This window comes from Eublepharis macularius, chromosome 19, assembly GCF_028583425.1.
Source record: "Eublepharis macularius isolate TG4126 chromosome 19, MPM_Emac_v1.0, whole genome shotgun sequence".
Classification (NCBI taxonomy): Eukaryota; Metazoa; Chordata; class Lepidosauria; order Squamata; family Eublepharidae; genus Eublepharis; species Eublepharis macularius.
Genome location: NC_072808.1, coordinates 5,003,071 through 5,017,815, shown reverse-complemented (window position 1 = coordinate 5,017,815; position 14,745 = coordinate 5,003,071). Strand labels below are relative to the sequence as shown.

The 14,745-nt window shown below is 45.2% G+C and overlaps 1 protein-coding gene across 1 annotated transcript in view; it reads left to right on the top strand.

The window, feature by feature from the left end:
- The window catches only part of MAP3K12 (mitogen-activated protein kinase kinase kinase 12), a 30,600-nt gene extending 17,639 nt beyond the window's left edge, over window positions 1-12,961 (top strand). The window contains exons 7-13 of the mRNA XM_055003647.1: window positions 2,495-2,604; window positions 3,862-3,978; window positions 4,782-4,919; window positions 7,082-7,637; window positions 8,566-8,636; window positions 9,421-9,694; window positions 12,863-12,961. Coding sequence (XP_054859622.1) covers window positions 2,495-2,604; window positions 3,862-3,978; window positions 4,782-4,919; window positions 7,082-7,637; window positions 8,566-8,636; window positions 9,421-9,694; window positions 12,863-12,961 — 1,365 coding nt within the window. The remainder of the gene's footprint in view (window positions 1-2,494; window positions 2,605-3,861; window positions 3,979-4,781; window positions 4,920-7,081; window positions 7,638-8,565; window positions 8,637-9,420; window positions 9,695-12,862) is intronic.
- The last annotated feature ends 1,784 nt before the right edge of the window (window positions 12,962-14,745 follow it).

The following is a 14,745-nucleotide window of genomic DNA, read 5'->3' as shown; positions in this document are numbered from 1 at the left end:
TCTGACCTGTGTTGACCCTAAACCTCCAAAACGGCCTATCATTAACAGACTTGCTCAGATCCTGCAAACTGGAGGATGTGGCTTCTTTTATTGAGTCCAGCCACCTCGTTTTAGGTCTTCCTCTTTTCCTACTGCCATCCACTTTTCCTAGCATTGTTGACTTTTCCAGAGAATCTTGTCTTCTCATGATGTGACCAAAGTACAACAGCCTCAGTTTTGTCATTTTAGCTTCTAGGGAGAATTCAGGCTTGATTTGATCTAGAACCCACTAATTTGTCTTTTTGGCTGTCCAAGGTATCTGCAAAACTCTCCTCCAGCACCACATTTCAAATGAATCCATTTTCTTCCTGTCAGCTTTCTTCACTGTCCAACTTTCACATCAGTATATAGAAATGAGCTGATCAAATAAATCTGAATATCACAAAATGCCAAAATAATTGCCTTTTTCAGAATAGTGAAGGAAATAGGACAGAATTTTCAACTTTATAAAGAAAAGCTACAGTGGCTAATCAGAATCAAAAACAGCTTCAAAAATAAGGAAATACACTCTCAGCCCCACCATTTAAAATATATTTATTAGCAATATCTCCAGCCTTTTTTCTATCTTGGAACTCATACATGTACCGAAGTTGCTGTATCTTGTGCATTCCCAAAAATACTCTAATCAGTTCACCCACTCAATTACATGAATTACAGATGGCACCACAGCTATTTAACATCTTCCAAAACAGATTTCAGCTCTCTTACTGGAGCATGCAAGTTTCAGATTGCATTCGCTTTATCTGTCAGGAGCTGGCATGGATCTGTAACAGAATTTGGGCTTCGTAATCCTCAGATTGTGGATAGAGGCTAGCTAGCATTTCAGAGACAGTAGGCAATTACCTCCATCAAACTTGTAATGTGAAATGGGAACCCTACTTTGGTCAGAATGGTCATTGGCATAACAAATGCCTCTCTTCTGCATGAAGTGTGATTAATCACTAACATAAATAGTATTTGTGTGTGAAAATGCCCAGAGAGGTGGTATTGGAGAGCTGTCATTGCCCATAGTATGAATTTGTACATCTCTGTATTCTGCCATGATCTCCAGCCAAACTGGTTTTGCATGTATTCATCAAACGTTGAGCTGTACTCTGAAAACAACAAATTTTACCCCTAAAGCACATCGGGCATTGCTGTATTAAACTGTTTTGGTGTGATTTTCACAGGCACCTATTGGCCTAATACAGATGGCTACTTACATCTCATGCCCGGAGCAATTTTTATTTAAGTGTTTTTTACTTTTAAATGGTTCGTGAAGTGCATGAAAGGACAGGTGCTTATTGGTATATCCACATACGGATCCAATTAAGCCCTTAAAAACTAAAACAAAAATGACTAGTGTGGCCTCTAAGCACTGATGGGTCGGCCAATAACCGGGTCTCAGCAGAGTGAAATTGACTAGGCCAGAAAGTACTTTGCCAGCTATTTTAGTCAATTTCATCAATCCATTGGTTTGTTTAAGGGCTGGCAGAAGTAGCGGCATTTAGGAATTAGGAAAACAAAGTGAATCACTGTTTCTCCTGGAGCAAGGCTCGCTTGCCCTCCCATTACATTTCTGCAGTTGTCAAGGTACCAGTGCTAGATTAGGGGTAGTGCCATGGTAGGGAAAGGAAATGTTCATGTGACTCCACAGATATTGGCTGAATTCAGACGTTGCAACAAGCTAGTTAAGCCAAGGTTGCACACCAACAGAGGTTATAGCTATGCTCTAGCACACGGCAGAGAACATCGTTCAAGATTCCTGGTTGAAAACAAATTGCAGTTACCCTTAAGTCTCTGCAAGGAAGGTGGAATTATAAAGGAAACAAATCAATACATTCAGACAATTTGGAGTTTGATTACTACCCATAAATTAGGATTCTAAACTGTGGTTTAATACAGACATAGAAGCATAGCTTGTAGGGAGTAAGCAAACTCCAATTTACCCAGGTGCCTGCATTTGTACATTTTGGAGAAACAAGGTTTGTTTCAAGCTTGGGCTGCATCCCTACATCTCAGGACATTGTACTTCCGTTTTTGAATTTTTGTGCAGATAAGCCGAGCCAGTTGCAAATGGCTGCAATAGCACAACAAGAGGCAATTTCCAATGATGTCTGGGTACCACTCTGAAATCCTTAACTATGCTATCTATCACGTTTTTTTTCTTTCACCTTTCCTCCAAGGGGCTCTGGGTAGCGTGCATGGTTAGCCCTCATTTTGTGTTCCTAACAAGACCCTGTTGTAGATCAGGCTCAGAGAAAGAGTGGCTGGCCCAAGATATCCCACTGACTTCCATGGTAGAGTGGAGAACTGGATTCAGGTCAGACCCTCTACCACTTTGGCTCTCTCAGTACACTCACAATATTGTCAAATTCGTTGTATGGTTTTGCTGACAAAACAGTGTCAGGTGGGGTATAATTGTGAAGGTTCAGGACTGAGAAGAAAGCGCATGACACTCTGCTATCCTCCATAGGCTGAGTGGCGGGAAGAAGTGAAGCTGCATTTTGAAAAGATCAAGTCGGAGGGGACGTGTCTGCACCGCTTGGAGGAGGAGTTGATCCACCGGCGGCGAGAGGAGCTCAGGTAAGGAGGATACAAAACCTTCAAGCAGCTCGTTCCTCCCTCCGTAATGTTTGGGATGAATGCTTACACACAGAGTTGCATATATTCTGTGTGTCCATTGTGACAATATCCTGATGCTGCCCAGCCTTTTTTTAAAAAATCAAGCTTCTGGATCTCATGGTTGCTGAGAAAATGTGTGGTGGGGGCTTCTCCAGTTCTGGGAATGAATCATTCACACACAGCCTAAATGTATTGGATTTCTCCAAATCTACACATTATGCCTCTACACAGATGGCCAGTGTGTGTGTGTGTGTCTCAGAGTCAATAGTTGAATCCAGTGAGACTGTCATTCTGCAGATGTGTTTGTTCAGATAACATTGAACTTCATTTAATAACTATATATAGTAAAGCAAACAGAAAACTATGAGAGCAAACTTGTTCATGACTTGTACATAAGAGAGACAGTTACAGTAACAGACTTTTTTTTAGCTGACACAAAAGGAATGTTCATTCACAGCAGGGAGGGGCCAGTTCAATCACAACAGATAAACAAAATGGACACTATACAAAGTATCAAGCCCCCTTTCCATCTGCAAGTACTCTTCACTCTTTCTATTCAAATTAGGCTACAGTGATTTATTCCAACAAGCATCACATGTAGGGGCCATGTAGGTCAATGGGCATAGAAGGGTGTAATTCTGTTTAGGGTTACACCGCAGCTCATCCATGGCTGAACTGAGATTTAACTGGCACATGTCAGAAAGGTCCCCATACTTTTGTTTTTCTGCAGAATGTATAAACAGAATTTTTCTGGAGGGCCTTTTTAATAAGGATCATAGCTAACGTCTGTGAAATCTGAGGTTGATTTCATTGGTTTGCTAGTTGAATACAATATACTGTTGCACTATTGAGTAAACTGTTTTTGTTTAATGGTTTGTTGTCTGTATGATTCTGTTTTGACTGTCTAGTGTACCATTTTTAGTGTACTGTTCTCCAGTTCTGCAATCCCGTTCTATTGCACTGTTGATTGTATTATACTGCTCCGCTGGCACCAATTTTAATTGTGTACTCCACCTTGAGTCTCCATGAGAAAGGTGGACTATAAATGAAATAAATTAACAGGAGTGCTGCAATAAGGGTGAAGACAGCGGTCTTGCCTGGAAACTGAAACAGGGGCCCGGGCATGGCTGAGATGAATTAAAAGACAGTGCCTTGTTATTTCCTGGCCTGCTTTGATCAGATGACAGACAGTCTCTTCATTCCCTCCTCTGTCCTCAGGCATGCTTTGGACATCCGGGAGCACTATGAGCGCAAGTTGGAGAGAGCAAACAACCTCTACATGGAGCTCAACTCCCTCATGTTGCAACTGGAGCTTAAAGAGAAGGAACTTCTCCGGTGAGATCCATTGCAAGGGCTGCTTCTGTTTGCAAATCCCCCCCTTTTTTTTACAAGGAAGGGCTAAAGGGAGAGGAACATTGGCTCTGCTCCACTGCTGTGCTTACTCCATAGGAGCAACAAACCAGGCAAGACTCTCCTTCATCCCCTCCTCTCTGGTGTGAGCAGAGACAGAAGTGGCAACAGTGCCCTCCCACCCCATGTTATGGACTCCCCATACTGCATAAGGAGTGGACCCTCACAAACCTTGCTTAAATGGCCTTAACGTGACCTGTAGATGAAGAAACAAAACTACTCTTATTGTTATTTAGGGAGAAAATTAAAAACAAAAACCACAAGGTTACATCTTTAAACAATTTGCATTTTTTTCTAGATGTTAATGGAAGACACTTGGGGATTTCTGGGTGGGGTACTGATTGCCTCTCTTTGTCACCTTACACACACACACACACACACACACATCATGCTTTTCTCCTCAAAGGAGACAGACAGTGGCTTGGAATGTTATTCTCCCACTTCTCCATTTTATCTTCACAACAACTCCATAAGGTACATTAGGCTAGCTAGCCAGCTTCCATGGCAGAGTGGGGATTCGAACCTGACTCTCCCAGATTCTAGTCCAGCACTTAGACCACTACACCACGCTGGCTGCAATGCCCTTTCTGACCTCAAACACAGCATTCAGTTAGACCCAACTACTGAGTTCCCAGAGGAATTTGTATGGGGTACTACCCAATGCAACCCAAGGAATATTCCATCTCTCCTTCTTCAAATGTTCTTAATCTTCCCATCCACCCCCCCAGGCGAGAACAGGCTCTGGAGAAGAAGTACCCAGGACTCTTTAAGCACCATCCATCGCGCAGTCTCCTACACGGCAACACGATGGAGAAGCTGATCAAGAAGAGGAATGTGCCCCAGAAGCTGTCTCCGCACAGCAAGAGGTGAGAAAGGAGTTCGGGGGGGGGGCTGTGGCAAGAAGAAGGATTAAATGCAGGCAACATATGGAACTGCAGGGAACGGTTCTGTGCACTAATGTGTGTTGAATTGCCTTTCTAAGAACCTCCACTTTCATTTTTCTTTCACTGAGAGCTAAGCTACAAGAGACGAATTACACGAGGAGGAGCACATGAAGGGTGTTGCAATGTTAGCCGGGAAGCCGAGTTTTAAAAGACAGATCGGAAGGCTTTGTCAATTTCCCCTCTCACTGCTTAGAGGGTTTGTTAATTTCCTCTTCGCCTCCAGAAGGCTCTGTCAGTTTCACCTCCCCTTCTAGGAGGCGAAGAGGAAATTAACAAACCCTCTGAGGAACCATCTTCCTTGGCTCTGTAAGAGAGGGGACATTAACAAAGCTTTCCGATCTCTTTTAAAACTCAGCTTCCCAGCTAACATTGTGACTTCCCTTCATGTGAGCATCCTCGTGTAATTTGTCTCTTGTAGCTTAGCTCTGAATCAAGTTTCCAACCCCTCAAAGTATGCAAAGACATACTTGAAAAGCGTGTCAGCAGCTATGCTGGTGAAAAATCAGGGCATCGGAGGTTCCATAAATAAACTCCTAAATTATTTTTCCTCTTTTCTTAAAAACACAAGCATGCAGGTTCCTGCTTTAGAACAGGATAACCGCTTTCCCCACATTATGTATTTATTTACTTCATTTATACCCCACCTTTCTCCCTATTGGGGGGACCCAAAGCAACTTACCTCCTTCTCCCCTCCTCCACAACAAACCTGTGAGGTAGGTTAGGGTAAGAGTATGTGACTGGCCTAAAGTCACCCAGCAAGCTTCCATGGCAGAGCAGAAATTCAAACTCGGAAATCGCAAGTTTGAATAGACTGATCCTCGAGACTTGGCTCACATGCCCTGTTCTCTGTGCCCTGTCTTCAGAGGTGAGGCAGTTGGCAACCAGAGACAGGGCTTTTTCAATAGTGGCCCCTCACTTATGCAATGCCCTTCCCCTTGAAGCTTGCCTGGCACCTACTTTGCCTTCTTTTAGGCTCCGGGCCAAAACATTTCTGTTCACCCAGGCTTTTCATTAAGAAACTGATAGTTTAACACCATGTTAAAGCGTGCCTTTAGTCTGAAACCTATTATTTTAAGCTGCTTAGTGATCTCTTCTTTTATGGTTTTACTACTGGATTTCTATTGCTGGATTTTAATTTATAACTTTTCATGTTTTGTGTTTTTATGATGTTTTATTCTGTAAGATGCCTTGGGCAGGTTCCCGGGAAAGGCAGCATGAAATTTTTCTAAATAAATAAATATCACAACTCAGATCTTGCACGTTTCCGGCAGAAGAAGAGAGACAAGAACCACAACACAAGATCTGGCACGGATTTTGGCACTACCCCTTTGCCAAACACCATCTCCTTTAGGAGGAAAAGACAGGAAGGAGAACATATAGAGCTGTCTTGCTGGGAATTCCCAGTCAGAACCAGATTTACAGTGAAATAATAATAATAATAACAGCAACAACATTTGATTTATATACCACCCATCAGGACAACTTAATGCCCACTTAGAGTGGTTTACAAAGTGTGTTATTATTATCCCCACAACAATCACTCTGTGAGGTGGGTGGAGCTGAGAGAGCTCCTAGAAGCTGTAATTGACCCAAGGTCACCGGATTTAACTGTTTATTAGTAGATGTTTGGTAAATTGTGACAGCCTATGGCTATAGACAATAAACTCTTGGAACTTTGGACCCAAGGTCACCCAGCTGGCTTCAAGCGGAGGAGTGGGGAATCAAACCTGGCTGTCCAGATTAGAGTCCTGCTGCTCTTAACCACTACACCAAACTGGCTCTCCTAAGCAGAGTTACTCCAGTCTAAGCCCAACGATTTCAGTGGGCTTAGACTGGTGTAACTCTGTTTAGGATTTCACTGTTAGGCACATGCTAAGTAAGCTACAATGGAGGGCCTCAGATTATGACAGGTCTCTCAATATTTTTTTAAAACCTGCCTTTTATTAATGCACATTTTGGGAGTAATGCTGTGGGGCCTCTTAAACTTGACATAGTTTAGGGCCTCACTGTGCCTTAATCCAGCCCTGCTCCCAGTATACTATTCTCTGCTCTGATTACAGTTATTTTTGTTGCCTCTCCTTCAGGCCCGACATTCTGAAGACTGAGGTGATTATGGACCCGACATTGCCCCAGCTTGCCATCCCCGTGTGCCAGAAAGGGCCCCCCTCTCCTGGGCGCAGTCGCCGGGCCAAGTCCCGCTACCGCAAAGTTAGCACCCGAGGGAGTTGTGGGGAACTGGCCGAACCCACAGGAGCCAAGCGCCTGGAGCCTTGTGCAGCCCTGAGGGGGCTTCAGCATGACTTACTGCTTCGCAAGATGTCGTCTTCCAGCCCCGACCTCATCTCCACAACTCTGGGAGCTGAGGGCCGCAAAGGGGCAGCTGGCCCTGAATCGCCACCAGCAGAGCAGCCCCGCAGCGAGACCCCCAGTGAGGACACTGCCTCTGTGCCCTGTTCCAGCAGCCCTGAGTCGCCATCTTCCCGCCAGGGTGCTGTGGGTCCACCGGGAAAGGCGAGGCTGCAGCCAGGAGAGGAGGCCGAGCGAGAACACAGCAGGAGTAGCCGGGCAGGGACCACACAGCAATCTCAGCATCTCACGCCAGCGGCCATGTTGTATCGGGCAGCTGTCACACGGAGTCAGGTAGGCTGGGAAACAGGGTCTTGGAGAGAATGTCTAGTATCCTCTCTCTTAGTTGAGAATAACAACAACAACAACAACAACATTCGATTTATATACCACCCTTCAGGACAACTTAATGCCCACTTAGAGAACGGTAGCCGGGAAGCCAAGTTTTAAAAGACAGATCGGAAGGCTTTGTCAATTCCCCCTCTCTACAGAGCCAGCAAAGATCTTCTCAGAGAGTTTGTTTATTTCCTCTTTGCCTCTTAGGTGAAACAGATAGAGCCTTCCACTAGACATTTGCCTAGTGGATGTATACTTCGATGCATCTAATGAAGTGAGCACCGATACACAGCACCTTATGCTGGCATAAATTTTGTTCATCTTGAAGGTTCCACTGAACTCCAGTTTAATGTGTCCTACAATGGACTAACACCTCTGGAATGAATGTCTTGAAGCTTGCAGATGAATTTTAACGTAGCAGTGGTGCCTAGCTGTTTGCTAAATTTCATACTTGCACAACTTTCCTCAATCTAGCAAGATGTTATGCTGATAATAAAGCAGGCTTCCATGCATGTACACCTAGTGGACTGGGGAACTGAGCATGTAAATAACTCCAGCGTCCACCAGCTGGAGCTGTGTAATTGTAGCCCTAGCTAGTAACTCTAATTGCCGGGGAACTGATGTTGGAACTGATCATGGCCATTCAGAATTCTTAAACTTGGGCTGTGTATATTCACCACCACCCCCAGCTGCTGCACATGTATAGATTTGGATCAGGACCAATAAACTCAGTTGCACGAATAACTAGAAATGTTGGAGCAGGAAAAAACCAAGCTTTGGAGAACTTGTTTTAAACACTTTTTTTTAGGGCTCTGCCATTTATTTTCATTCTAATTCTGTTGAGGCTTTACTAATGTGACTCCCTTTTTTCTCCTTTGTGGCTCAGAAGCGTGGGGTGTCCTCTGAGGAGGAGGAAGGAGAGGTGGACAGCGAGGTTGAGCTGCCACTCCGGCAAAGGTGAATATTCCGGCGCAGATTGTTACGTATCTGCTCGTTGCGAGTGCGAGCACACTGGGGTTGGGAATTGGTGCCAGTTTTCTTTTAAGGTCACTCCAAGTGATCTGCTTTGGTGAACTAAATTCATAATCGCTAGAGTTATTTACACTTTACAAAGAAGAAAGCAGTTTCAGTTTAAAATCAGGACATGGTACAAAAAAGAAAATCTAGAAAAGTGAATAAGCTATCAGTTTTCTTGGTCTTTGCTGTCTCCTGTTTAGGTGTAAAAAATTAATGAGGTTTGCAGAATTTGAAGATCACAGCGCAAAACTACCTGACCAAACTTATTTAAATGATAGCTGCCATTGAAAAAATACACTGAACCAAGTAAAACAGGATTTCTCCACATTTGGGGAGAAAAGATGGAGTATAAACGAATGAAGAAATAAACTTCTCTTTTCTGCAGTCCATCTCAGACCATGATTCATATTCCACCCGTCTTTACTCTTTTATTAGCTGTATCATGTGAATCCTTTTTTATAGAGATACTTTCTTTTAACTGTATCCAGTGCTGTGGAAGAGTCAAGTGATACTCATTTACTTATTTGTAGTGGATTGGATCTGAAGTTCAATTTCCCTTCTTCGGAAGGAAATCCAGATTTCTGAGTTCTGTTGTAAGTCATGTCACCAACTAAGAGCATAGCACAATGTATCACTCTAGGGATAGCCACAAAAGATAGAATGAGGGTCTCCGTTAATCCCCCAATACTGACAGCAAGCCTCATTCTCTTCCTTCTGTACCCAGATGGCCTCAAGCAATGAGCAAGCGGCAGTCGCTGTCTACCTTCAGCTCTGAGAACTTCTCTGACGGGGATGGCGAGGAGGGTACTGGCAGCGAGGGCACGACAGCCTCCCACAGCGGTGGCACGCCCGATGTGGCCAGCACTAACACGGACGAACGCCTGGACGCTGAACGCTCCGATGACGATATCCTGGGGCACTCTGACGGGCTGTCCGAAAAAGAGGCAGCTATTCGGCTCGTCAAACACCAGCTCAGTGCTGACCAGAATGCTGGGGAAGTAAGTCTCTCGGGGGGACTTGAATACCACAGGCATTGTGGTCCTGCTGTGTTTGCCTCGGGATTCCTCCTGGTGGTGAACATGCCGGGCGTGTGAAAAGTCGGCATAGATTGATATTGGTGGCGAAAAATGCCATCAAGTCATACCTGACCTATGGCGACCCCTGCTGGGGTTTTCAAGGCAAGAGACTAACAGAGATGGTTTGCCATTGCCTGCCTCTGCAGCCCTGGTCTTCTTTGGAGGACTCCCATCCAATTACTCACCAAGGCAACCCTTATTATTATTATTATTATTACTACTACTACTACTACTACTACTATTCAAATTATCCAAAACACAATAAAAAATAAGCAGAGGTCACATGTTATTATTGATTGGCCTTGCTAAGCTGATACAAGTTTCCGCCGGAGACCTAAGTATCAACCAGATATCGGCGTAATATGTACGCTGTTCCAAGTAGCGCCGTCTTTTGCAGTTCTGCAGGTGTTATGTCAGAAAGCTGCAGTTTTTCCATATGAATTGCAAAGTTTTTCGAGATGGTTCCAAGTGCCCAGATGACAATGGGGACTAGTGTTGCATTCTTCTTCCATAGTCGGGTGGTTTCTATTGCCCGATCTCTATATTTCATCATTTTTTTCTTGTTCTTTTTCTTTGCCTCTGGCATCCCCAGGAATTGCAATATCAATTATCCAGACTTCTCGATTTTCCATGACTGTTATGGTTTCAGTTTATTATTATTATTATTATTATTATTATTATTATTCCACATTTCTCACTGAGACTCAAGGTGGATTACACGGTGTGAGATTAGAACAGTCAGTTTCAAGGACATTTCCATAAACAATGCCATAGAGTAAATAAACACCAGTTTACATAGACATGGCATTAGTAAGAATCCAATACAGAGTTGAAGAAATGCTGAAACAGAACAGAAGCAATTCTAGGGCTGACATTAGACCACACGAAGCACAAGTAGCTCATGGGAGCGCTTCTGTAAGACAACAGACAGTATGTATTTGAATAATTCGGTTTGGCATCGTTTGCAGAAAGCTAGGAGAGTGGGGGCTTTCCTGACCTCCTCAGGCAGGCCGTTCCACAGGGTAGGGGGCCACCACAGAGAAAGACCTGTGTGCAGGGTGGCACCTTCAGGAGACCCTGCAGGTGCCTCTTTATTTTAAGATCTGGCAGCTGAACTACACAGTCTCTCCCCGCCCCGCCCCACCCCCCGCTCCCTCTGGATGGAAGCTGCCAGATGTTAAAATAAAGAGGGTGGGGGAGACTGTGTAGTTCAGCAAGTAAGGAGTTAAGGGAGCTAGCCAAAAGCTTCCTTTCTTTTCCACCCCTCCCTCCCAACTCTTTCTTTTGCAAAAAGAGTGAGTCCTTCTCTCTCTACAGTGATCTGATCCAGCGGCTCTTTTAAAACTACAGGTCCTGAGGAAGCTGAGAATTCATGGAATGCTATACCGCCCCCCCCCTAAAAATTATACTATATGCCTACTCCAAAATAAGTTCTGATTATCAGTATCTCTGCAATTTCACTTCTGTGCGTTTGCTGTCACTTTAATTAATTACTTTCTCTTCTTTCTGCAACTGGATGGGTTTCTTATGCCATCCATAAATCAGTTGTTGATTTTTGTTCCTTCGGGTAGGTGGGGAGCTTAATTAACTACTTTTCACTTCATAAACAGCCAAAATCCAGGGGTCATTTAGTAGAAAAAGAGCTGGAGGAACTCATTAGCATAACTCATTAGCGCAACTCATTAGCATATGTCACGCCCCTTGCCATGCAGAAAGTGTGTCATTAGCATAACTGATTTGCATATGCCACACCCCCTGACATCACCTATCCTGGCAGTTTTGGACCCAATCCTGGCCATTCAGGGCCAAAATTGGGCACAAAATGGCAAAAAGGGGCTAAAAATGGCCAAAAAGGGGCCCAAAATGGTCAGGATTGGGCTGCTGCTGAGTGGGAGAGTGATCCACCACCCGTCAGAGGCCCAATCTGGGCCGTTCTGGCCCCAATCCAGGCTGAAATTTGCCCAAAATGGCTGAGAGTCAGGTGGGTGGGGCCACCTGACATGTGACCTCTTTGGGGAACGGCCGGAACTGTGTTCCTGTGCGTTCCCCCTTGAAATGAGCCCTCCCAAAAATCACTGCTCCTTTTTTTATTGCTTCTGCTTATAATAGCGTGGTTACAAAATAATGATCATAAAACCAACTTTCAAAAAAATGAGTAGTGGCTTTGGCTGTCTACAAAAGACAGAACTCATTCTCTCCTGCTCAACAAGAACTGACAATTGTGTAATGAATGCTGTAAGAAACCAATTGCAAGGTAATTAAATGAAAAGGAGAGAGATGGCAGAAAAATTTATAGGGCCCACATTCGTGAGGAATCTTGCTAGTGTGATTCCATTTAACTAGTCCAGAGATGGTTTCACACTCGACAGCTAGGAGTTGTGATTTCTATGTCACATCCAAAGAGCTACAAAAAACAACCAGAAAGTACTGAAATGTAAGAGAAGGAAGGCAGCATGGTATAGCCCGATCTTGTCTGATACTGGAAGATAAGTAGGGCGAATACTTGGACGGGAGACCACCAAGGAAGACTCTGCAGAGGAAGGCAACAGCAAACCACCTCTGCTTCTCACTTGCCTTGCTGGGGTCGCTATAAGTCGGTTTCAACTTGACCGCGCATACGCATGCGCTGAAATGTAATAGGTTGTCAGTTAAATCCTCTGGCTTCACTATAAAAACTTAGCCCTTCCAGAGCAGCTGGAATCACTTGAGCAGACTGGCTTAATTTGTGTCATCTATATTTATTTAGAAAATGTATATACCATCTTTCCAGAGATCCACAACAGATGATGTGTTCCATTTTCTCTACTCTACTTTCCAACCCTATTTCTGTGCAAAACATGTTACAGATCCAGAGGAGTTAGCCATGTTAGTCTGTAGTAGCAAAACAGTAAAGAGTCCAGTAGCACCTTTAAGACTAACCAACTTTATTGTAGCATAAGCTTTCGAGAACCGCAGCTCTCTTCCTGGATGCATCTGACAAAGAGAGCTGTGGTTCTCGCAAGCGTATGCTACGATAAACATGGTACAATATTTTGTATATGGGAAAGTTCTGTCCATCCCTGACTCCTTTGTTGATCTTTCTCTTTATAGGATCCTGCTGCCTACGAAGATTCGGACTGTGACAGTACCGAATTGGACCATTCCGGCAGCGGGGAGGTGCAGAGATTGCCGGACATGCCCAGTTTGTGATGCCACCTGCTTAGCCTTCCCTGCCCCACGCACCCGGTTGTACAGATCCCAGCCCCTTCTCTGCCTCCCTGAACCGCCACCTCCTCCCCAGATATTTATATAAATAATCTATAAAGCTCTATATAAATCTATATATCTCATAATCTCTGGAGGGAGAGCCAGCGCACCTCCTTCCTTTTGCATTCCCTAGGACTGGTTGGGAGTCAAGGGTCACTTCCCGCCATCAGGGCTCGCTGTTTTCACTTTGAGCCGCTGGAGACGTAGAACAAAAGACTGCACCCTGCCCCGCAGCTCAGCAGAAGGGCTTTTACCCGATCCAAGGCTATACGTGGGAAGGAACATGTCCCTTTCCTCGAGAATCCTGAACACTACAGGATACAGGAGGAGACCAACCCGCTCGACCCTGGCCTGATGAGCCACCGATGGGCCCAGGGGGCGGAGAGACACAGAGAAGACTCGAGCTGGAACGTGGTGCTTTCAACTGCCAAGGGAAGCCGCAGGGTGCTTTCGATTCTACGGCAAGGCTCACGCATCCCAGGCGCCAGACTGTCTCTGAGATGGACTCAATGCATGTTTGGGCCACGGTCAGCACGGAAACTTCCCCCAACCCACAGCTTGATAAGAAGTCGTTCCCTCTTCCCCCGTTCCCAATATAGCCCTTTCCACAAGTAACAACCAAAGCCTGTGCAACAACGCCCCCGCACCACCCACACACCTCCTTCCTCCCCATCACACACATGCACTCCAGTTCTGGGAATCTACGTTCAGAGCCCAGAAAGGGTATCATTTCTTCACTTCCCTCAACAGCCTTGATGTGTCAACCCGTTCCGACTTTGGGACGGGAAAACCCAACTCCATTCTGCTTTCTGCTGGCACCAGCGTGCACTGCACTTTTTAAATTAATTTATTTATATTTTAATTTATAACGAGGAATGTTTACATTTGCACTTAACGTGTGTCCTTGTCGGGGGAGGGAGGGTCTGTGTAACGGGGGGCGGGGGTGAGCACGAGGGGCAGGAAGCAAGGTTCGTGACGTCGACACCCCCCCCCCCGATTCTCGCAAACTTCCGTCATGCTTAAAAAGAGAAAAGGAACGTCTGTTGAGTTTACACTTATGAGGAAAAGCCCCTTTCCTCTTGGTTTCTCAGGTGAAGGTCTCGGGTTAGGAGAAAGACATTCTGTTTTGTTGCTGGTTCCTTTAACTTCATTGCTTCTTTGTGTTTGATAAATCCCGCCCCCGCCCCCCATCTCTAAGATGTGCAACATTAAGGCTGCAATCCTATGCACACTTGGAGTAAGTCACATAGCTGGACTTCATTCCAAGAAGTTCTGATTGGGATTGCATCGTACAGCAGGTCAAGCGCCAGCATGGGGTCAAAAAGGACTCAGAAAAGCCCCCACCGATGCATAAGGCAATTTGGCTGGAGGGAGGAAGGAGCCTGAGCCATACGTTTTGGGATTAGCGCATCCCTTCTCCTCATCACCTGACAAATTAAATTGTGGTCCCATGGTCTGGTGAAGTCATTTGGACTGTGAAAGGTAACCACTTCCAACTAGAGTTGCCAGGCCCCCCTACCCCCTGGGCGAGAGGTGAGAGGTCTGGCGTTTACCATTGTGGTCTCCTTGCACGCGCGTTCCCAACCTCCATGATGATGTCACTTCCAGGAAGTGACATCATCACGCAGGGCACGTGCCACCCTGGGAGCACTCCTGTGTTCCACAGGGGGCCGATTTGGGCCAGGATTGGGCTGATTCACCCAGATTGGGCTGTTGCAGAGCACCAG